A 25,496-nucleotide genomic window follows, 5' to 3' on the forward strand; every position below is an offset into this window, starting at 1 on the left:
CACTTAGACGCTTGTACACGCACGCACAGTCAGTATAGAATAGATTCTGTTCGAGAGTCCTTCTTTATGGATAACATAGTTCTTTAAACATAGGATGTTAGATATGATTTGGGATTAGGTTGACTTGACCCCTCAGACTTCTTGTCTCCACATGTAGAGCTAAATGTCAAGTCCCCTTCACCCCCTAGTTACACGTCAATTACACGTCATGCTGCTGCGCGCGCATCTATGCCAAGTATTATCTTATGGATCCACCTATAGGTGACATCATAACCAATTACGTTCCTTTTTACTCCTTATTACACCCATTTTTGGTTACGCAGATATATCGTCATTTTCCTTATCAATTGTTACGCCTACTGCATTCGCCTCATTGTAATGTATGTACTATAAAAGCCATTTCATGTCAATAATGTATGTACTTCACTTCCTGAACCTCCGTGGTGATGGAACTTGGAGCAACCGATTATAATCGATTATTGGAATAAAGCCCATTCCGAACCTCTAATACCACGGATTCTGCCTCTCATTTTACTGAGCTATTTTATTATGTTTCTGTATCAAATTCAGTCCAGGTAAAGGAAAATTATTTACCACAGACTTGGGGATCTGGTAGATACGGCAAGAGCAGAGGAGAGTCGAAGGACATGCACGGTGAGAGAGGACAAATTAACGAAGGTCCTGGTGAACTGGTCCACACTGATTTAAAGATTAAGAGACCAGCCTGGCACTAGGACCCCATGAAAAGGTTAGCTTCAGCTGAGAACCGTGCAGTACATAGGACTATTGCTAGTGACATATTGAAACAGTCTAACAAGTGAACGGATGGAGATACATCTCGCGTCAAATGACAATGTTGCAGGTGAATTTTTCATAGAGAGCGAACAGGACATCTGTGGGAAAGGAGACACAAGCTGTTTTTCATCCATTGAGTGTATATTATGCCTCGAGCAGCGTTAACTGCTTGGTTATACTACTTGGATCACACTATGCTGACTTCTAAAGGATAACTAGAGGATAAAATAATAAAAACTTGTAAGAGTCCAGATAAAATGCAGCAGAAATAAACTACGTTATTCACATTTTTATAGCGATAACCAGGACTGTCACATTATAGATTACTGCATTCTCTAGCTGGGCACCCTTTCATGCAGATCTATCAATGCTATCAACCGTTCAGGAGAACCATCGTTTGATTGTGTATGTAGTTTCGTTGGTGTTTTCTTTAGGGAAGTTAATAGAAATCTTGATGTTAAGTTTTAAAAGGATGCAAGTATTCGCGTGAAAGTAAAACGAGGTGACAATGTAAAAAAAAATGTTTTGCCACAACTCGTGTATATATGAACCAGATTAATTACACAATTAAGGATGTTTAGGAACCATACCAGTTTAATCCATATGAACTACTAGTCCAACATGCCTTCATACATTTATAGCTAGCTCACAATTGATACCACACTAACACACATCACTATCCTCAAAATGAATACTCATCATTCATTATAACTACACATGATCTCCTTTTTCCCTTTCTGCCCTGATTTATTGATATTTCTTTTTTCTTTTTATAGGTACTTAACCATAGTTATGGTTGGTTGGTGGGCTATTCGGTGCAACTAGTTTAAATGCCCCGCATTAGCCTACATACTAAAATAAAACCGCCTGAAAAAATAGCATTGTAATACCAACACAAACTCATCTGTACCTATTTAAGCTTCATTAGGAAATCCCATCCTTTTTAGGTCCTGCTTGACAGTGCGATGCCCGATAGGGCTTTTATCAGTACTCTTCTATTAAAAAAAACCAGAGTTTTCAGGCTCCTGTGTTTATCTAACGCTACTGTTTGTGTATAATATCATCGCCTAGGGAGTGACTCGAGTGCAATGCCGGTTCTATACCGTTTGCAGCAACTGACAGGCACTTGATGAATGAAGAAGCCATCTTGAAAGGAAGACTTCCCTTACCTAAAGCAACACGCTGTGCATGTTGAACAAATGATTATTTAATTTGGAATCTAGAGATGCAAACTAAATATACTAATTCAGGTTATATTTTCAAGAAAATCCTCTCTTCATTGCAAAAAACTACAATAAAAAAAGAATAATCAAACAAATATTTACAGTCCTTTGACAGGTCCTCGTCCTCTTCTCATATTCATACTTTTGCACTATGGTTGCCTCCTTGCATTTACATTAGGTTCAAAATCTTTCTTCCATTTCGTTCTAATCTTGTGTCCCCCTGAAGCAGTTTAGCTTGTTGTCTCACTTGTGCCATCATTTGCTGCCTTTGGGCATGTGTACATTGTTAGTAAAGTCACTTATTGAGTGTGTGGCTCCAGCGCCTCTGTCTTCTTGCCTGGTAATTACTCTATCAGACAAATTCATATATGCCGGACAGTCATCAACACCATCTCCTTCAGTGCCCTATACTCTCAGTGCTCCGTCTGTTAACTCATCCCTTGACTTACCCTAACCCTAGTATGAGCACCAATTACAACCCACACTTTCTTTCCAGCACCTGGCTCCTACCGCAGTGGGCACAACATTGTGGCATTTAATAAAATTGTGTAATGCAACTCCTATGCGTTGGAACAAGGGGATTTAAGTGGGGGTGAGGTTAATCATATTTAAAATTAATTTTGACCTTAACAGAGGATCTGATTCCTAAATAATATAAGCATTTTCGGTGTCGCAGTTGTGAAAGTTAGAGCTATTGGCGTTCTAAATGACGGTGTTTTGCAGTGGAGTGTTTATGTTTTCGTTTTTGAAACAAATAAAACACAGTAATTTACAATGCCAATAGCTTAAACTCACATAAATGCGAGACCTATTGCATTGCAAATGCTTTTTGAGCGTTGCCTATTTTCTATTTTGATACCGGTAGGCAGTGGGCAGACCTTCAGACGGGCACTGTCAGCTTTTTATATTGAGAACCGTGAGGGGGAGGGCAACATTGGACCCTCGCTGCACCTGCTATTTAGAACTTTTGGTGCTGAGCACCGGCAGGACCCGGCCTACTTAAAACCCTTGCTGACGTGATGTCAGAGATAGCTATCTGATAACCCTGCACGGGACATAAAGTAGAGGAAATTATCTTCTGTATAGTGGCCTGGCGCGGCAGCTCATGGACATGCTTTTCACATCACTTTTTGGCTTTGCAAAGAACTGTAATAACACTTGCAGTCCAAATTCGATCATCTTTGTGGCTATCCACAACACCTCGTTCACTTCTTTGAAATGGTGTAATCAAAATCGGTGCTCAAATGGAACACTCACAGTCGTTCAGTACCTGTTACCTGATGTTGATAAGTGCCAGCAATCAGGGCTTTAAGTGGCCCAGGTCTTGCTGGTGCTGAGCACCGGCAGTTCTAAAAAGCAGGTGAGGCAGGTGCCAAGAAGGGTCCCAATCAGGCTCTCCTTTCATCAGGATAAAAAAAAATATATAATCTTAACTCTGCAGCAGTACCACCCTTCACTGCCTTTGATGTGACTTCAAAGAGACTCGTTATAGTTTTTTTACAGTCTCACAATTTCAGAACTGAAGCATTTTCAAAATGCTGCGACTATGAAGCCATGGTTGTTGCTTATTCATGCTATACAACTAACAATCATTGACAAAGCCAGTAGTACTGGCTTGTTGTACATTTAATGTTACTGGCAGCAATCTCTCCTTATAAATACTGCATTCGTGCCGATAAGTGCTGGTGCGCTTCCTTTTAATTTAAAGGGGGGCACTACCAGTAACTGGAAACATTCAATAGGGAACAAGGAAGAACATTACTTCATATTGCCTGGTGCATCACCGAATGGAGTCGTGCTACAGTGACCCACCTGCTGATGTAGTTGACGACCCGGTACTCAAGGCCCTCCATGCGCAAGCCGCTGGGGTGGCAGCTCGCCAGGCTGTCGGGCTGCTGCTCGGGCTGCAGGTACTCGGGCTGCATGGTGAGCAGCTGCTTGAGGGGCAACAGGGCCAGCTCGCAGTTGCAGGTGGTGAGCGTGTGCATGTCACTGGAACTGAGGGAGACAAAGCTACGCAGCGGCGGCCTGGCCATCCCAGCCCCATCTGCAGCAGATATTCAGCCCTGCCGCCGAGCCGAGGGACGGAAACCGGGACCGCACCGGGACCAGGACAAGCAGGGTGACTCAGCACACCTAGAAATATGATCACACATTCAAGTGATGTCGGTGCCTCCCTGGTTTGCAGTGTCAGTGAACACTTTTCAATTAGTTGTACTCGCTTTCCGAAATAATGGGTTACTCAAAGTACAGGATTGCAAGGGGATTAGTCATATTCACATCCTTTGGAACCACTCCCAGGGAGGGAAAAAATAAGCAGTATCGAAATAGTTTGAGCTTCCTCGGAAAATAAGCACTTGCAAACCCAAAAAGTCAGACTTTCACTGCCAGCTTTTTGCGCTGCCAAGGCTTGTTCTGCTCTTCTACCAAAAAAAAAGCCCAATCCTCTGTAAAACAAAGCCCAAACCCAAACTAACATACTACTAAAATGAAGCCCATGTGACGGTTGAAAGCAAAAATTGCTTAAAAGCCTGAAAAATATAACCACGAAGAGGGAGGCATGGCGAAAAAAGTACCCCCAATAAAACTGTGGAATTAGGAATAGGTGGGAGGGAGGAAAACTATATTTAAATGTAATCAGATATGGTGCAGAAACTACACAGGCAAATGTAAACAGAGCAGAAAATAAAGAAATAAAGTAGTCCACAAGAGAACAGACAAAGAACTGTAGTGTGATGAGACAGTACTTAGTCCCTGTTGCATGGGAGGAACGAAAGAGAGAAAGGAGGGACAAAGAGGCAGGACTGACCACTGGCAAGCAAGGATTTTTGAGGGACACTGAAACAAACAAATCAAAAGCTGAGGGATGGCTTTAACCATACGTAAGAAATTACAATAGGTTTCAAATGCTTGACCTAAAAACAAACCCTTAATGGCAACTGGTGTTCATGTGAAGTGCTCTGATATCTACTTCATGGTTTACCAATGTACATTAAAACAGTCTGCGACCTCGTAGGGGTGGTGATGGGGCGAGCAAGCAGAGTTGTGGGAGGGTTAGACGGTATGGGGAGAGTAAGTGACGGGTGAAGCTGAAGTCAATTGGAAACAAAAATAAATTTAAATCAATTCCAGTCATTTTAATCCTTTACCACACATTGAGCATGCTTTCTGCATTGTTAATAAAGGAAGCTTTATAACAACTTACTGAGTATAACATGAAGCCACAAACTATGCTAAGCCCTTTACAACTGCAAAAACCACTTCAAGTTGCCTAGCATATTACCATTCCTTTTGTGTGGAAGCACATTGAATGTGTAAATGTTTGCAAAGGATGATGGGTTAATTAGCACTGTAGTTCAATTGTAGCCGTCTCTCCCTCAGATACTCCATTTTAAGTAGCACTTTGATCTCTGTTCAAGAACTTCAAGCAATGAGACTGCCGGACACCTCAAAGGTTTGGCCCAAACTCCGGGCATACAATGTGGTTTAATTATGGCTTTCAGCAAAGGGATGACTGGAGGCGACTTTCTTCATTCAGAAACCAACAGGACAGAGACTATTTGCATTTCTAGGTGCAGTAAACAGTGGCAGAGGTTGCTATAGCAAAAGAAACTCAGTCATGTATGAGAGCCTGCACCAACGTCAGGGTAGCTGTCAAAAAGCTCCTTGGGGCTGCCATCTCATTACCACTGAAGACTTCGAAGGCTGTGCTGCAACACAAGCCTTTAGTTCTGCATCGTTACTTCACCAGTGACATTATGAACATGAGAAACGTTATTTTTAACATTTTTTTTAAAGCAAAATACTGCAGACGAAATACCAAACTATAATTTGTCAGATGAACCGTCTAGATGACAAAAGAGCCACACACAACTGCACCTATCACACACAAGCAAATTACCACCAAATTTGAGGAATTACTTTTTTTTTTTTTAAGAGCCCCTGTTTAAACATCTACTTCTGAGCAGTGGCGTGATTATTTAGTAAACAAAAAAAAGTGCACGCTATAGCATATTACAAGCTTTCACAGAATCCCCATAAGCAATCGCTGTGACAGAAGGACCTCGTGGTGAAATAGGACACCACGTTACGACCCTGGAGCACTGAAGACAGGATTTAAAGGCGTAGGAGCAGGCCAGGAGGACAACACGCAAGTTAAAGGGATGGTGAACTGGTGACAATCGGAAAGCCACAAAGAATGTGTTAAATGTTGAGTTGGTCGAGCTGCGCAGAACAAAAAGGCGCTCGGCCGCTATTTTTAAAGTGCGGCATGGAGCGCTGGAAAACTACCCCAAAAAGCAGATAACCTTTTAAAAGTTGAGTGAGCTGCACAGAACAAAAGAAAGGCACATGTCCGCCATTTTAGAGATGAAGCATGGTGTGCAGCGATGCAAAACCCCCCAGAATGTTTTAATGCAGGCACTCTTACTGAGCAGCACACGCTAAGGAACTGAAACAAAATAAAAACACGACTCAAATTACAGGAACAACGTGTCAGGGAAGTGTGGTGGGGAAAGTGTGTAGCTGTCGTGCCTGCAAAGCTAGCTATGACAGAAGTAATTAACAAAAAGACTCTGAAACTGTAGAACAAGTTACTTACCTTCGGTAACGAGATATCTGTAAGACACATAGGTTAATTATAGATTCCTTACCTTTGAATTACCCCCAGGCATCAGACTGGATCCGGAAAGTTTTTCGTTAGCAGTAACACTGCGCGTTGGAAAGTGGCATCGGTCACGTCACGTCACGTCACGTCGTTGTGATCAGCGGGATGATGTCGCGGTAGCTACTTAGAGGCCACCCTCGCGCGCTGACGTCAGTTCTCTACACGACTTTCCACGCCAGAAGCGCAGAGCCATGCAAGACACTGACCACTGGTGTACAAAACTAGGGCCCTGAAAGTAAGTCCTTAGCCCTAGGAGTCAGTTCCCAGAACAGGGAGGATTGGTGGGGCAGTAAGAAATCTATAACTAACATACGTTTCTTACAGATATATCGTTACCGAAGGTAAGTAACTTGTTCATGTGAAAGAAACAGTTATAGATTCCTTACCTTAGAATTGTTACCCCAGCAATACCAACTCCGGAGGTGGGTCTGCGAACCAAGTTCACACCAGAAAGTCCTGGAGAACAAAAAAAACAAAAAAGCCGTCTCTCCGGACTTCATTGTCCAGGCAGTAGTTTTTGGTGAACGTGTGCAACAATGGCCATGTAGCTGCCTGACAGATGTCATTTAGGGGGCTCCTCGTCCCAAAGCAGTAGTAGCTGCTGTCAACCTGGTAGAATCAGTGCGCAGCCCCACCTGAGGCTCCTTCTTTGCCAAAGGATAGCAGGCTTTGATGCACAGAACGACTCACCTGGAGATGGGCTGTTTGTGCATGGCCCGACCTTTCTTAGTGCCTACGTAACCAACAAAGAGATGGTTGTCCACCAGGAATTGTTTGGTGCGATCCAAGTAAAATTAAAGTGCAAGTTTTGGATCCAGACAGTGGAGCCTCTCATCCTCTTTCCAAGGATGCGGAAAGAAAGTGGGCAAAGTGACGGTTTGGCCAATGTGGAAAGAAGTAACACCCTTGGGAAGAAAGGAAAGTCTAGTTCTAAGGACGACCTAGTCCGGATGGACAGCCAGAAAGTGAGGCTTGGAAGAAAGAGCTTCTAGCTCACTCACCCTGCGTGCAGAAGTGATGGCCACCAGAAAGGCAGTTTTCAAGGTGAGAAGCTTGAGAAGACAGTTTTCTAGCGGCTCAAAGGGAGAGCACATAAGATAGGTAAGAACCAAGTTCAAGTCCCACTGAGGCATTACGAAGGGAACAGGCGTATACCGTCTTAGTGGAGTGACACCTGGCAGCCAAGATAACATTGCAGACTTCGGGAAGCAGGTCAAATGACATCAACTGCCGCCGCTCAATCGCCACCCAAGGAGGTGGAGGCTGGACAGGTTCTGGTGGAGGATTGTAGCCTGCTGCTGCAACAGAAGATCCTCCGGAAGAAGCAGTCAGATCGCAGGATCGATGGCCATATTGAGCAGATACCAGACTCTTTGTGCCCAATCCAGAGCCACAAAAATGACTTGGGCCCGGTCACGCTTGATCTTCTTTAGCACTCTGGGCAGAAGTGGTATAGGCAGAAAAGCGTATAGAAGACCGCAATGCCACTTGTGATGAAAAGAGTCGCCTAGCGAGTGCCGCCTTGGAAATTCCAACACGCAGAATTGCTGACCTTGCGAGTTCTCTTCGGTGCCAAATAGATCAAACCAAGGCTCTCCCCACTGTTGAAAGTGACCTTGCGCCACCTCAGAGTGGAGATGCCATTCGTGATCCATCATGCACGTGTGTCCGCCCTGGAGAACCTGCCAGATGTTGAACTACCAGGGATATGCCCTGATGTTCCAGCCATGTCCAGAGACAGACAGCCTCTTGACGTAGGGTCCACGGCCCTACCCCGCCCAGTTTGTTGCAGTACCACATGGACATGGTGTTGTCAGTGAACACCTGCACTACTCTTCCCCGGACTGAGGGAAGGAATGCTTTGAGTGCAAGGCGAATCGCCCAAAGCTCCAGAAGGTTGATATGGAGTCCGGAATCCGCTGCACATGCATCGTTCACCACTAGGAACTTTGGTTGAGGAAGGGAGAGGGATCTGCCATTGACCCAATCCTGGTTCGTGAGCCACCACAACAGTTGGCATGCAGTGCTCTCCGAGATCTGGACGCAATCGGACAGGTTCCCCTGATGCTGTGCCCACTGGAACTTCAAGTCCCGCTGCAGAGCCCGCATATGCCATCTGGCATGATCCACCAGCAGGATTGCAGGAGGCCATCAGGCCCAGTAGCCTGAGGGTCATCCTGACCGAAACACGGGATAGAGGCGGAAAGACCGGAATCATAGCACAAATATCCCGGACTCTATGTTCCTGAGGATAGACCCGAAACTGCGTCATGTCCAGAACCGCTCTGATGAAAAGGAGCTTCTGAGTGGGAGACAGGTGTGACTTCGGCACGTTGATTGAGAACCCCTGCGAATACAGGAGGTCAGCCATAGTCTGGAGGTGGAAGACGACTGCCTGACGCAAGCCCACCTTCAACTGGATCCCCTGATCTGCGCAGATGACCTGCGACCACTGCCATCACTTTCGTGAACACCCGAGGGGCGCTGTAAGGCCAAAGGGAAGCACGGTAAACTGAAAATGCTCGTGGCCTACCGTTAACCGCAGGTAACGCCAGAGGGCCGGCAGGACAGGGATGTGAAAATAAGCGTCCTGCAAGTCCAATGCTACCATCCAGTCTCCAGGGTCGAAGGCAGGCAGGACCTGAGCAAGAGTCAATATTTTAAACTTCTCCTTCCAGAGGAAGCGGTTGACGTTCTTAAGATCCAAGATAGAACCGCAGGCCCTTGTTCTTCTTGGGCACCAGATAGTATTGGGAATAGCAACCACGACCTACTTCTGGGACAGGATCTCGTTCGATGGCTCCCTTGGCCAAGAGAGCCATAGCATTGTGTTGGAGAAGGGCCAGATGATTCCCCGACATTTGATTGTACTGAGTTGGTATGGCCGGGGGGTAGTCTCGAAGGGGAGGGAGTAGCTCCTTCAAACTATCTGCAAAAACCACCTGTCCGATGTGATGGTATGCCAGTGGGGGAGATGATGGCGAATCCTGCCACCCACTCACGTGTGATGGGCCTGAAAGGTCGGACTAGGAGGGTTTGGAGTCTGCTGCAGAGGGGGTGGTGGTGGACTGGTCTGCCCGCTGGCCCCCATGACCACGGTGGTGGTTCCCACATCCCAGGCCGCTCTGTGGCTAAACAGCTTGCGCCAGCCTGTGGCCCTGGAAGGAACGTGTTGGGGTACCCCTTCCATAGCCACAAAAGGGGCGAAAAGCAGACAGTGTAGGGCGTGTGGTGGAGAAACCCAAGGACTTGGCCGTGGCCCGAGAGTCCTTGAAGCACTCTAGCGCACTGTCTGCTTTGTCGCCGAACAGGCGACGGCCCTCAAAGGGCATGTCCATCAGGGTGTTCCTGATATCCCCAGAAAAGCCAGTCAACCTCAGCCATCCGACGTGTAAATCGTCCAACCCAGCGAGTCGGCAGTGTCCAGTCCACAGCGGATGGTAAACTTTGCTGCATCTCTCCCCTCGGCAATTGCACAGGAGAGCACGGCCCGGGTCTCCTCCAGGCACTGGGGCAGCACTTGCGCCACTGTATTCTAAACAGAGTGGGAATAACGGCCTAACAGACATGCAGTGTTTACCGACCGCAGTCCAAAGCAAAACATCTTCCAAGGTTGGTCCAGCTTTTGGAATTACCTATCACGTGTAGTGTTAGGGAATACACCTTTGGATGTCGAGGCTTGGACCACCAAGCTCTCAGGGGTGGGGTGTTGAGAGAGTAAAGTGGGGTTGCCCGGTTTCGGGCGGTGGCGTTGGGCAATCAGCCTATCCACAGGAGCCCCTGTGTTGGGCCTGGACCAGGTGCCCAAAAGGATGTCGGTTAGGGCTTCATTGAACGGCAGCAGGGGCTCCGAAGAGCTCGGTGCCAGCTGAAGCACCTCTGTCATGAGGTTAGTCCTGACAGCCACCATAGGTAGCTCGAGGTGGAGAGCCCCAGCCGCCCTACGCAACACCACTGCGTATGACGCTCCCTCCTTCGTAGTCACGGTAGGAGGAGACAACGTGCCAAGGTCTGGGGAGGTATCCAGACTGCTGGCATCGCCCAGTTCCTCTCTCCAGTCCGGATCATAATCCAACTGGTTGGTTAAAGGGTCTCCAGACCCCTCCCAGTCTTCCTCACCCTCCTCTGCCTGCCAATCTGGATGAAAAGGGCCAGGGTGGAACACAGGCACAAAAGTAGCCATCGGGCCGGATCCGGCTGTGTCCACATCTGGGCTGAAGCCGGGGTCAACGCCGGCTGGGGGTCTACCCGGCGCCGGCTGCAGAGGTGGTACCGGTGGAGGTGTTACGAGGTCGACCGGCGCCGATGCGGATCCAGGCCTGGATCCAAGGGGGCCCTGTGGTGCCGAGGCCATAGCCGCCGGCATCGAAGACCTGGGGCCACCAGCTGAGTCCGTGGGGACCGAAGATGGCATGCATTGCTTCATAGAACTGATGAAGCTGGGCAGGGGTCGATCCCGGGAAGGCTGGAGTCGACCCTGTAGGCTCCACACGCAATCCATGGGAGGGGCAACACCCGCACCCTTCTTCGCGTCGGCCGACGGACGAGGGGAAGTCGAAGAGCAACGATACTTCTTCGACTTCTTCTTATGCTTCAACTTACCTGAACCCGAGTGCGAAGACTTGGAAGAGGAGTGATGATGGCTCTGCGATCGGTCCCTCATCCTCTGACGCGACCGCTATCGACGAAGAGCTGACTGCCAGGCCCGAGTAGCTTTCGGGAGCACGACTTTGGGTCATGTTCGCGCTCCAGGAAGTAGAGGCACACGCGGTGCGGATCTGTCACCGACATCAGTCGGTTACAGGAACTGCAGGCCTTGAAGCCGGGCCTCCCTCGTGAACCGGGAGTCAATGGACTCTCATAACAATGTTGACAAAAGTCGAGAAAAATTCTGTCAAAAAGTGACTGGAGGTACTGATCTTTCCGGATCTGCACTTGCTGGCGCAGAAAAAGAAAGAACTGACGTCAGCACGTGAGGGAAGCCTCGAAGTAGCAACCACAACGTCATCCCGGCGACCACCACGAGGAACGCGGAGTCGACAGACGCCACCTTCCGACGTGCAGGGGTACTGCTGACGGAAAACTTTCTTTATCCAGTCTGATGCCTGGGGGTAATTCTAAGGTAAGGAATCCATAACTAACTGTTTACTTCAGATGATAAAACGTAGAGAGTACGGTCACGTGTACCAGGGGCAGTTCTCATGAAAGTTTTCAACAGAAGAAAACGAGGGACTGAGGAGACGTTACTAAAGAAAGGAACCACAGAAAAAGAAGCATTTCCAAAATACAGTCAATAGAGCCCATTAAAAACAAGGTGAAAGATGGGCGAAGCTTAAAGCCCATATTATCTATACAGCATGTCTCGAAGAGACATCGCAAGCGCTGCCTAGGTGAGACCTAAAAGAACTGACAAACATTGCCACCTATTTTCATTCTGCTGTACATCTGGTTTTATCTATTCTCCCTTTATGGTGTAACAGGTATTCTAGCCCCTTTCTTTTTCCCTGCCCTAATCTACCTAGTCCTTCCTATGCTTCCATATCCATGGGGCCAGGGCATTGTCATTTTGTTGTGCACACCTCAAGAGACAAGGTGTGCAGTGGGTTAAGCTATTTGTACAGCTATGGGTACCACAAAAATGAAATGACTATAACTGAAGTGCCTGCCCGACAAAATACCATATGCCAACTCTAGCTGTCCTAACAATGTGATGGGTGGAGTGCTTGAATTAATCTCAGCCACTAGCAATCACCTGGGGTCACATTACAGTCCATCGTTTTTTTTTAGTCATCGTGCCACTCTAGACAAAAGCCCACATTATGGAAATTAGTACCTACCCCACTGCTCATGGGAACAGTTCATCTTTAACTGCCAGGAGAAACAATCTGAAGATGGGACCACAAGCAAACCCCAGACTGGCAACGCCCCTGAAACCAAGCTGCACCAGACTGAAACAGTTCTTGGGTTGCTTGTGTTCTGGTAAAGGAACGACAGACTTGGTAGTTCCGGCTGGACTGTTCCTATTAGAGCAGGGTCAAGGCTGATTTCCGTATGACAGCGTAATCCTAGGTGGATTGGTATGCAAATGAAAAAAACCCAACAAAAACGATTGACTGAGATGTGCTCTCAAGTAATTACCAGTGGCTGAGCTTAATGCAGGCATTCTATTCATCACATTTGGGGGTTTCATTTTTAAATATCACTGTTGAGCACAGGCTTCTCTTTCAGCACTTGTGGGAATAGGTAGATCATGTAAATACCTAGAATTACAAACACAGGGTCATTTTTATTTATGGGCAGAAATAGCTTATGTGATGAAACAGAACTAGGCAATGGCAAGCAAACATGCTCATTTGAATGTGCTAATGTAATAAAATAAATGTATGCACAAACATTTTTAGCACAGTAAAACCAGACCTATCAGTATTGTAAATGCTGGTTTTAAAACTATGCACAGTTACAGGACTGCCAGTCAGGTTTGACAGCATGGAGACATACTGAAATTAAAACCTAATTTCTCAATTTTCTGTTTCACAAATAAATACAAACAGGGAAACAGATGGTCTATCTGTATTTATACGCAATGATTGGTGAGAATGCAAAACTGGAAGCCTCAATTATAGCATGCCAGCCAAGCTGGCTCTTGCCCGCCACCTGTGTTTGCTGGCAATAACAACCATAATAAAACAGGAAAGGTTGGCACAATTGGATAGAACCATGAAACTGAAAACGCCTCAAGGCTGATTTGAATAAATGGCATATCATCTAATAACACAGGGATTGGGTGACATCAAAGCACTAGACAAAATGTGGCTGAATGGAGGACCACCTTCAATGTGCTTCTACAGCCCTGAGATTGCTGTGAACAATGCAGGGAACAGTGAACACCGACAGACTACTAGGACTACCGAAGAACTAAAATGGGAATGACTGCAATAACAATGCCCTACCAGAAATAAAGCTATAGTTAAGTAAATGAGGACAACCAACATGCTAAATACCCTCTCCCACTATCAAAAGGTGATCGTGTCCTAAAGGAAGATTATCTGATTCGGGAGTGTTGGATAGCACATGCACTATATCAGAATGAGCCTGCAGGGCAATTCCATTATCTATCTGTAAGGGTGAGACCATTGCTTTCTTATAATCTTAGCAATTAGAGTTAGGAAAGTAAAGACTGGTGAGCTAGGACATGAGAATTAAGGTGGATGTTTTAAGTTTCAATTCACACTGAGCCAAACTAGAACCACACAGGTCAATAATTAGATATTGCATCTTGCAAAATCACTTGCATTGGTCTTTGGCTGTCAAGCAACTGCCTAGAACAAGAACACAACCATTTACATTAATGCTTTAAGTGAGGTCTCGATTACTAAAAACTTCATTCCATTTGAAAAGCGAGGCATTATGGTCTCCTGAAGAGCACAAGAAGAGTGGGCGGCTGACAGAGGCTTAAGAATTGTTTGGGGCACAGTGAACACTGTCAAAGGACCTCACTCTAGGGCTTTTATGAAACTTGTAAATCAAGTGCATCTTCATCATTGTTCTGAATCTAGCATTTCAGATCACCACGCCATCCCATAAATAATCAACCATAGCCAGGCAGTAAGGCTTCATTTTAAGAGGTTTGACTACCTGGGAGAGTGCCTGTTTCCATGATAAGTTTGTCTTAGACTTGTAAATGGCAATCAGTGTTTAAAACAAGGCCACTCCACTCCCAGATAACACCAACAAGGTTGACTATTTAATGCCTTTTAGCTTCAAATGAACTAAAGAAGGTTGCTGGAACCAGTATCTGTATTTCCACAGTTGCCTGCACCGGATCATACATTCAGGTAATAGGCATATTATAAGACTCAAATGTGGTGTAATTTTAAAAAAAATTGTATTTGGAACTATCAATCACTCAAGGATATGACCGAAAGGCGTGCTGTACCTTGTCAGGCAAATGTTACAATCATTGCAAGTAGTAGCTGTTCTTGTTGGTGGTTGGCGGGGGTTTGAGGGCCAAACAGAACACAAAAAAACATAGCTTTAAGGAGAGATCAAATAATTCAAAGAAAGCCCATATTGGCTCAATTTCAGTATTTACCAAAAATTTCATTCAACAACCACCTGTGAAACTTGGGGTAGGAAAGTCATGACCTGGGTTACCTCCTCTGTGGAGGTGGAAAAAATCTAAGCCAGATCGGAAGTGGTCAAATTGACTGACAAATAAAAGTCTTCACAAATCTCAAGGGAATGGGGTTTCAAAGGTAGAGGAGAAAGATCACTAATACATTTCAATACAACTGTGTATAAGAACCAGGAGGCATATGGTAACAAAAGCTTGTTCTGACGTAGAAAAGGAAAGCAGGCTCTCAACTTGTAGGTCGACAAGAGGCATTTGTGAGAGGCAGGTAATAGTAAAAGCACATAGATGGATGGACCGTCCCGCAGTATATGTTTTAAGCAGCTTGGCTCAGGTCTAACTGCCACAGTCCTCACTCTGTGGAACCCCTCCCCCATCACAAAGTTGCATTATGTCTTGAAAGAGCAGCTTGGTTGGATACCGCATGTCTTCCCTTTTCACACAGCCTCCACAATAGGAAAAGAAGCATGGCTGGATACCACAAGGCAGTTGCACATGAGTCCAAAAGACTACCCCACATTTCACTGATTTAGAATAGGCACTATAGCAAGAGTGAGGAATTATTTACAGGAGACAAACAATAATACGTTTTTCAAACACTACACTTAACTTTAGCTCCTTGCGATTGTCACAATGTATTGTGAATGTAGTTTTTAACACTGACAATCTGAAAAACAAACTGATTTTAATTATCACCCAAAAAACTAAAGTGATACTAGTGAACTTACCTTATCAGAACTCGGTGAATCAAATATATGCTCAATATCATACATGTCGCTACTTTTTCTAGAAAGAAAACACAGTTGCCTTTAGTAAAACTCAATTTGAAGCTCAGTCAAAAACATGAATGCACCCTGCTAGCTAATACTCATTACGATCATGTTTAACAAAAATTTTAAAAGTCACTCTTTACCAAAATAAGTGTCTGAAATGACATGTTCAAACATTCCACTTACTCCTCTCCAGTGCAGAAATACACTGGTGTATTCCTACATTTTGTACATCATTGTTTTCTTTAGGAATATGGCTATTTCTATGCACTTGATTGATTTAATGATTCTCTCCATTTTCACAATTTACTCCATAATATATGCTGACCTTCATGCATTTGTAAATTCTTCCTCTACTTTATAGTTTGGTAACAGCTGTGTTCGTTCATGCTTTTATGAACTTGATTACCATAAAGGTCCTACATGTCTGTAATGGTGTCTTGTTAACATCTGTGTTCTTCCTTATGAATGGTCTCGTACTACCTTCACTACTCTTTCACTTGCACACACACACACTCCTTTATAATTTGCTCCCTTGTTAGCACAGGAGAATCTTGTGAAGACTATCACTTACCACATTGTAAACTGTTTCCCTTACTGCAAACTCTTTAAAACAACCCCAAGTTTAACGAAGTAGGGATGGGCAAAGACTAACTAATTCTAACTCTAACTACATATGTTGATCAGCAGATCTTCCAACTTTGAGATCTCTGGAACCATTCAAGAAAATGGGAAAAAAGCTGGGGTGTAGAGTTGTCTGCCACTCATACCGCTGCAGGGTGTCGGAGCACTTTACGTCACACCCATACAAAGACAAAGAATCATACATGTGTAGATCAGTGTATTGAAAATGGGACATAGGTCAAAGGTGACCACAAGGTGTGGGATTCAAATGCCATCCACACTGGTAGGCATTTTTTAAGCGTGCTTTGTCTGAAGAACCCCAAATTCAGGATTCAAAATGTAACAGTGTTTATGATTGGCTTTACCAATGATAATTTAATTCCAACCAAATGAACCCTTTTTTGCAACATTAGGGTAATGAAAGACTTGGAAAAAAGAGAGGTTTCTAATCTGTACCATGACATTTAAATGCAGTTTTTTGATGGCAGTTTATAGCTTACTGTGCTATATTATGATTGTAACTTATGAACTAGAGGTAACGAAAGGATCTCGGTGACAAACACAGTAATCTACTGAGTTCTACATATAAAATACAATTCTCTGATCTGCATGGTACATGTTCCTTGCAGCAGGCAATTTAACCCTCTGTGCTACTATAGATGTGTAATAACTGCCACTAGACAAAGCTTAACTCCCTCTCAGGCAGGAGCATTAATCACAAGAGTTATCTTGACATTTATTGTTGCATGAAAACTGCTGGATATATAGGAACACTTCAGTGGATGAATTAAACCCATAACAATTTAGAAGCAGATGTCATACACACAACCATAAATATTTCTAACACATGCCACAATGCAAAGGCACACTCTACTCTATCCGCACAGTAATGCGTCTGCAGGCCTAAGAATTACATCTCATTATCCATTCACTTAAATACACTTTAAGGCAGAGAACCAAATCCACCAGAAGAACACATCTCGTGTCACTATGCATAACACAGACATCATTCCTACATAGTCCAAACCAAAGACCTACACTCTTCCAGTAAATCATATCCAAGGTGTAAGATATTACCCATCTGTAAATGTGCTTTGACACTTCATTGGGGGAAATGACGCTGTACATAAATGCAGCTACAGCAAACAAAATTCAACACAATACCCCACATTGTGACGGGCAGATAGAACTGTCCATGTTGATTTCTGGTGGAACTTAGGGTTGCCTTTTACTCATCTCTGCTGCATGGCCAACTCTCATTGTGTTATGATGTTGTACTTACATTAGCAAGGTCCCAGAAGAGGAGCCGAAATAATGTATATGATTAGGGAAATCCAGACCAAAATGATGGGGGCAGAATATGCCTAGTTTGGTTTAAAGTTTAAAGGAGAGTACCATGACCTGCTTATCACTGGGTTTCCATTGAGGATTGCTCAAGAGTATTTCTCGACTACTGCATCCAGAGTAAACATTTGGTAGGAGAGAAGCACTTTAGGAGGTTGGCTGGCTGGAGAAGATGTGAGCAAGTGGTTGTTGGTTGACTGGGGTGTGAGCCCTGGTCAAACAGCAACCACAATCCTCGTCAAGGTGAGGCACAAGCCAACCCTAAATTAACCTGTGCTCAATGCTCTGGTAGCTTGGCACAGAGCAGTCAGGCTTAACTTAGAGGCAATGTGGAAAATACTTGTGCAATACTTCCAACAGTAAAACAGTGACAACATCACACAAAAATGATCCCACACCAAGTTAGAAACTTAGAGTGAACTTTACTAAATAAAACAAGACCAAAATGACAAAACTCCCATCAGTAGATTCGGAGATATGAATTCTTAAAGAATTTAGTGAATATAGCACCTATTTCACAAAGTGCCAACTCGAGATATCTGGTCCCATTGAACTGGGTCAAAGTCACACTTTCAGGCCGACCATGATGGAGCGCAGGTCAGATACAGTCACCAGTTTTGGCCCGCTGAAGTTTTACTTTCTCAAGTTGGTGCCAATAGTCCTGTTTGTGTTGTGGAGGGTCTCAAGCAGGGAGGGAGACTATCACCGGAGGCTGTCAGTGAAGCAAGAAGAGCTGGCCCGAGTCGCAGGTGGGTGTTGCTGGAGCTTCGTGTGGCAGTCCCTGGGAATGGGTGATGAGCAGTGCGACGAATTGGGATGACGGAGCTTTGCACTGTTTGCGGTGCGAACGATGAGGTCTTGGTGCGAACGGGCAAGTTTGCAGTCGCAAAGAGCCCGAACGCTTGATATCACCACCATGAGCCACACCAAGGTTCCAGGACTCTTAGGGGTCAGGAACTCACTGCAGCTGGGTCAAGGGGCTGGTTCAGGGTGTTAGGGAGCCTTTTCTGCTCCTGATGCTCAGAGCAGGAGGCCAGCAGACTAGCCCTTGAGATGCTGGGTTCAAGATGAAGTTGCAGGTCTAGTTCTCCTTCCCCAGGAAAGAGATCAGCACAACTGCTTTTCAGAATTTGATGGTAAATAAGAAATGTGTGATAAGTACCTCCTACAAACCCTAACCAGTGTGCTAGCAACGCATCAATGTGGTTGTACGCCCAAGTCTGCCCCTCCTCTCAAGCCTAGAACATCTCATTATCTGACAGCCAATCAGTAAACCATTGGCCATGTCGAATAATGGCAGAATTTTAACAGTTATTCAGAAGGGTCACATACGTTCTGCACCGGAGGAAACCAATGCAGGTGCAGTTCCCCATATTCCACCTAATTCCCCAAGATAGAGTACTCACAGAAGGAGGACCAAGGGGCACTCAAAAATAAAGTAGCATGTTGGATAAAAAAGCACTCTGGGTACACAGACGATGTTCATACTGTAATTCGACTTGTGAGAAAGGTTCTGTGGGTTGGCAAGTCTCCCAAAAATTCAAAAGGCGACTGCTTGATAATAAATTAAAATAAATAATTTTGTAGAATCCCCTAATGGTCCGTGCCCTATTGCAGAAGCTTTGCATATTGTTCCCTGAACCAGGAGCCATCAAAGCACAGCCTCTAGGTTTTTATTGCTCCAATTGTGCTGGTTAGGGATCACACCATACGACACCAAAACACAGGGACTTAAAAAATATATTGAACTTTCCTTAGGTACAAGTACGAAGTCTTAGTCTTGACCCCAGTGGAGCATGTAGACTGATTGGGTGTTGAAGATTCAAGCACTGAATGCCAAGAGGATTCATGGCCACACTAACCACAAAGTATAAAGTACAGCTTCAAGATTCAGCAATTTCTCACTCTTGCCCTCCTCCTCAAATTAGCATAAAAATGTATTTCGTGGGATATAGTAGGTTACCAATCAAAACTATATAACTCAGTCCGGACTGACTGGGTCTCTGGCTTTGATGTGATCTGTTGTCAGGAGATAAGTTCTAGACCAAAGTTGCCTAAATGGCTAACCTTCCCGTGCAGGCAGGGCAAAGGACGATTTGGTATCTATCTTTTCTGTTAAGGAGCTTGATTGTTCACCATTTTATCAAATCTCATTTAAGAGAGTCTAGAAATGTCTGATGTATTATTGATCAAAACGGTTATGATAAAATTTGATGTTTCAAACTCACAAGTTGTCGATCTCGATGTTCATCTGATAAACCTGCTGCTCAAGAATAAAAAGGAGGTTTTAATTTATGGGTAGGGGATTTTAATATGGAAGTGTGTAACACTGTGATGCATTAATTTGTGACTACCTGGATCTGGAGGAGTGGGTGATGACACTTTAGGCAGACTCCTTATGGCAATACACTGAAAAAAGTAATAATGTCGAATAATATGGTCTTTGCCCATGACCAAGACATAAGGCATAAGGCATTACCTTCTCCCGGAGTTTTAGGGGATCAGGCAATTGTAGTTATATTGATTATCTATTATTATTGCAGGACCTCACTGCATTACTGAGTATAAAGTGACTCCTAGTTTTATCAATGACCATAATACCCTCACTTTCCATCTAACCCTTTCTCCCGTAGACTGAAAAACCTTGGAAGCACATGGTGAAATGGATTATTCCAAGAATAAAGGGGTGAGACTTAAGTGGGAGAGCGTTAATAAAGCTAAAATCATAAACACAATTTTAGGTGAGAACAAAATTTTTTATTGCTGTAGCTTTCAGACAAGGAGAAGATCCTAGGGTCATTATTGAGGGTTTTAAATCATGATGCCACTCTGCCTCCTCAATGCTGGTCTCCTGTAAGTTCCTCAGACCTAGTCCGCTGCATGGATGGTTTATTCATGCTTGCACCAAAGCCCATGAATACCTGAAATCAGTTCTGAGTAATCGCCTCCCTCTCTAAAACTGACATAATGAATGCACAACGGGCTTGTAAGGAAATATTGCCAACAAGGAAAGTGGATATTAGAGCTATAGCATGGGATAATGTGAAAACTGCAGGGCAGTGTAAAGGCTCAGCCGCCTTCTGGAAAGTTGTTGATTTGTCTTACCTACTATGAAAGGCTGCAGATGGAATCCCTTTTAGCCGCTCACATATGGCTAGAGCATTTTACACACTCAGTCAGCAAATTATTTCACACACTCAAAGACTGAACTCAGACCAATTTGCTTTGTATATAAATATTCTTTAGTTATATTTATTTCTTAGAACCAAGCAAACTTGGCACAGGTAAGTGATTTATACTTTGCAGTAACAATACAGTTTGAATTGCAGTTGTATATATTCTTTGGTTTGGTTACAGTAGAATTACTGGAAATGCAATACCTAGAAATATTGTACATATACTTTGTAATGGCTTTTCAATAGCAGGTCATGTAAATTACTTTGCAGATTACTTTTCTTACACAGTGTAGTATACCTGGATTCTGTACTGGGACATTTCCTGTAAACAGTTAAGTAAATGTGTTTTGGTTATTTGTACACATTTATATAGACTTTTATAGATTTTCCAACTCCACACTTAAAAACGGTCAATGTTATCCTATGGGAGGCAATAGAGTTATCGGTTAACAGTTAAGTACTTTGTTGTGGGAGTTGGTTTTCTGGTATTAGACTCGGGGATCTCCCAGGGTCGAGGATGCACTCTCAAAGCACCCTCAGTGGCACTAGGGCAGCCGGGTGCTGAGGCCCAATGTTATGCAAGGGGGTTAGGGGACCTCCGGTTGGTGACTGTCAAGAGCAGGCCACAAGGCTGTGGGAGCAAAGCTCATGGACATTAGGTCAGGGAAACTGGGGGTTCAAGTTAGCACCAAAGGTACACCCTCAGCGGCACTAGGGCAGCCGGGGGCAAGTTGCTGTTTTAGCATAGGCTGACCTGTTACTTTCAATGGGGATTCTCCGGTTTGCAAACACTGCAGGCTCAGGACGAAGGTCTTCTGGGAGTGACCACCACTTGGAGAGGTAAGTTTGGATGCTGGGGGTTGGCTTGACACAGTTGGTTGAGCCACTCAAGGCTGTGGGGCATCGGGTGCAGGGGTGTCATTTAGGGTCTGATCTTCTTACCAGCTCTTAGTCGCGGTTGGGGGGACCCTCAGGATTGAGGCTGCAGGCATCGGCTGGAGGTTTGAGGCAGGTCAGGGATCACTGGATCTCGGGTCAGCAACGCCTGAGAGACCTCCTTGTGGTGTTGGGCCACTCGAACTCGGGCCGTGGGTGTAGAGTGGTGCGGACTCACGGATTTTGCCAGAGCTGGAGTCTGTGGGTGAACAAATCTGGTGTTCACAGGAGACAAAGTCTTTACTTTGGAGGGCAGGGCAGGTCCTCGGGGTTCTTGAGGTTGTTGGCTGCAGGACACACCAAAGTTTTGCTTCTGCAGGTTCGAGGTGGGGACAGGTGGGTAGGATGAGGCCAAGTCAGTGGCGTCCTCCTCTTCTTAGCTTTGGCACGGTTGTTCGGTCCTTCTTCTTATGGTCGTTTCTTGTCTGACTTCTTGTCTGAGGGCTGCCCCCTAAATACTGTATTTAGGGGGCGTTCTAGGGGTCTCTAGGTCAGCAGCCAATGGGCTACTGACCTTAGGGTGACTACACCCTTGGTGTGCTCACCCCACGTGGGGGAGCGAGCACAATCCCTAATTCTGATTGGGGAGTACCTGCCATCTGCAAGATGGCTGGCACTGAAGTGTGGTCTTCACCTCGCCTCCCCCATCCCTGAGGGGTGGGGATGGCAGAGGTGGGCACACCTTCTGGGCTGGCTAATTTTTTCCCGCCTGTCTTCCCGCCAAAAAGGAGGGGAGACAGGAAGGGGCCTGCTCCTGATAGCAGGAGAGGCTGGGGTTTGCATTACAAAGGCTACAAGGCCTTTGAAGCTCCCCTGCCACAGATGGCTCTTCCTGGCCTGGGGGGAGGTGTGACCACCTACTCCCAGGAAAGGCTTTGTTTCTGGGCTCAGGGAGTGAAGGCTCCCACCCCAGGGGTGCAGAAACATGTCTCGTGGTGGCATGCTGGAGTGTACCAGTCAGGTAACCTACCAGAGGCTGGTCGTTTTTCAGGGGGCATCTCTAAGATGCACTCTGAGTGCTTTTTTCATTAAATCTCACACAGTGTGGGTGTAGTGTGGAGAGAAGTTTAATACCAAACTTCCCAGTTTTCAGTAAAGCCATTATGGTGCTGTGGAGTTCGTAATGACAAACTCCCAGCACCATATACTCTTAATGGCATTACTGCACTCACAATATCTAAGAATTGGTTTAGACACAGTAGGGGTACAGGGCTCATGCACCTGTACCCTCACCACTGGTATAGTACACCCAGCTAGAGGGGTGGCGGACCTATGACAGGGCAGTTGGTTGTAGGCATGGCACACAGGGATGTGTGCCATGTCGACTCTTCACTTTGTTCTGCACCAAAACACGCAGCCGGCAATGGTACAGGACCTCTAAGGGTGGAACAAAAAGTGCTGCATCCCTTAGAGGCCTCCCCTGGCCACAGTGCCCTTGGTACCCATGGTACCTTTTAAAAGGGACTTACATGTGTCCAGAGAGTTGCTAATTGGGGTACAAGGTTCAATTTTGAGAAAGAACACAGGCCCTGGGAACCTGATCGGCAGGGACCCAGGGCACATCAAGTCAAAGCGCATCAGTAGTCTGGTAAAAAGTGGGGGGGTTACTGCAACAGAAACCCAGCCTCTACAGAACCTCACCATCTGCTTCCACCCAGTCTCTCTACTGGGGAATATTGCAAAGAATATAGGACTGTGCAGAGGAGAATAATATCCATTCCAACATCCAGTATGGATTTTGCCCGTGATTGGGCATGGTGGAACAAAGTATCAATTAACATTTGATCATTAGGAAATGTCTGGGCCAGGAGAGGGGCCATTCACATGACCTTTATGGACCTCTCTTGTGCCTTTGACACAGTTCACTGACCTAAATTGTGGGACATAATGGAGCGGCTGGGCTTGAAAAAGCCCGGATTGATTTACTCAGATGGCTACATTAGCACACCTCCGCTAAAGTATGCTACGAGATAAACTACAAACTTTTGTTGAGAATCAACTCTAGTTTAGGGGTTCGCCAAAGCTGCATCATGGATCCTTTTTATTTCTCATTGATATTAACGACTTGGCAAATTTCCTAGTTAAGGCAGGAATAGATATGCCCCAACTTGCCAACAGCCCAGTACCTCTCTTCGCGAATGGCACAGTGTTAATCGCTAGAACAGCCAATGGCCCACAAATGCTCCTAGATGTCTTTGGTTTTTTCATTAGTGATCCTGGGCTAAATACAAGTTCTTTAAAATCTTTTGTCCTGACTTGTGTACCAAAAACACAAAACTGAGAAGTTTTATAGTGATGGGGCAGAGGTAATTATAGTCCAAAAATTCACTTGCCGGGGCATTCCTTTTGACACTGCTTCAAACTTGAAATTTTTACTTCGTTCATGGGCTCACCAACGTCAAAGGTCAGTTGACACCATCTTCTATTTTTTCGGGCAGATTGGGGCACAAACCAGTGAGGGAGCTAGTCCAAATTTATAGAAGTAAATGCATTCGATTGGTATCTATGCTGCCAGGATTTGGGGGAATATTAACAGAGCAGTAATATTAACCCCTTCAGCGCGGCGCGGATTTCCGCGCCACGCTGAAGATTCCGTGCGCGGGCGGGGCCATGACGGAACGGTTCCGTCATAAGCACAGCCCAACCGACGTGCATGACGGAACCGTTCCGTCAAGCGCGTCGAACGGGTTAACAGAGCAGTAACAAAGGGTGGAAAATAGTTTTTTATGAAGGTTGCTGTCCTTACCACAATCCTCTCCACCCTCTTGTCATTCTGAGGTTAGCCTAGGATACGTGGAGGTTAGAATCGAAAAAAGCCTGTTCCAATGGCTGAGGGTTTGGAGGAGACCAGAGACAGCAGTAACAAGATCCATTACTTGTGTCTGCCAGGCTCTGGACAATGTACTTGCAATTCCGTGGTTAATATATATAAAACAGACATTTACATCTTTAGCGATCCCACGGTTGTTTACCAAACCAGAATGCACTAGCAGCAAGTCTAGTTATTTGATTAAAATCTTATTTTTCACTTTCATCATAAAATTCAGGTAGATAAGCAACTCAGAGCTCACCAGAATCTGCCCACCGGCACGGTATGGTCTTTAGTTGTCAGCAATAATACCCAGCATAGATTTCTCCCAACTCTTTTCGGTTTTAATACTATCCATTTTCTATTGGCATTCGCAACACAAGGTCCATGGTTTTCATCACTTTCGAGGTGTCACTGTGGCAACATGTCATCGCAAACCACTGTCCATTTTATGCAGTTTTGCTCTCTGTATCCCTCTGACCAGAAACACTTTTTAGCTCCTTTATTACGCCAATTAAACATTAGACTGCTTAAGCAAGTTTGTAGCTATCTACAGAAGTTAGATAGCCTCTGGGGATGCCATGCTGTTGTGATCTATATACGATGTACATTAAGTACAAGGAAGGGATATCTGTTGGAATTTAGCCGTTTTATTGAGGTTGCTAGTTGTGTTTAATGTCCTTACCACACCTTAAGACTGATCCATATTTATTCTTAAAAAAAAAAAAATTGTTTGCATGATATTAATTTTTAAAATGTATTTTTTAGTGGCTGTTCTTTTGTGAATTTACGCTTACTTTTATGGCTAACTCAAGCTGCATGAGGACTGGTGACAATTCCAACAAGAGCCGATATTGTTCAAACTAAAACCACTTTATTCTACATCACAAGAGTTTTCCAGCATTCAGATGATTCTACACTAGTACCCAAGGTCTTGAAGTTTCAAACCAACTCGGTACATCCAGATGTTAACAAGATAGGTTTAATAAATGAACGAAAACGGATATTGCTGCACTGCTAAA

The 25,496-nt window shown here is 45.0% G+C and overlaps 1 protein-coding gene across 6 annotated transcripts in view; it reads right to left on the minus strand.

Annotated features, from left to right (window-relative positions):
- Window positions 1-25,496, minus strand: part of SYCP2L (synaptonemal complex protein 2 like) — a 1,177,754-nt gene that overhangs the window by 449,910 nt on the left and 702,348 nt on the right. For all 6 annotated transcript variants that reach the window (XM_085606974.1, XM_085606977.1, XM_085606975.1 and 3 more), the window contains exon 23: window positions 15,544-15,601. In XM_085606974.1, the coding sequence (XP_085463100.1) occupies window positions 15,544-15,601 (58 nt within the window). The remainder of the gene's footprint in view (window positions 1-15,543; window positions 15,602-25,496) is intronic.

This window comes from Triturus cristatus, chromosome 5_2 (assembly GCF_964204655.1).
Source record: "Triturus cristatus chromosome 5_2, aTriCri1.1, whole genome shotgun sequence".
Classification (NCBI taxonomy): domain Eukaryota; kingdom Metazoa; phylum Chordata; class Amphibia; order Caudata; family Salamandridae; genus Triturus; species Triturus cristatus.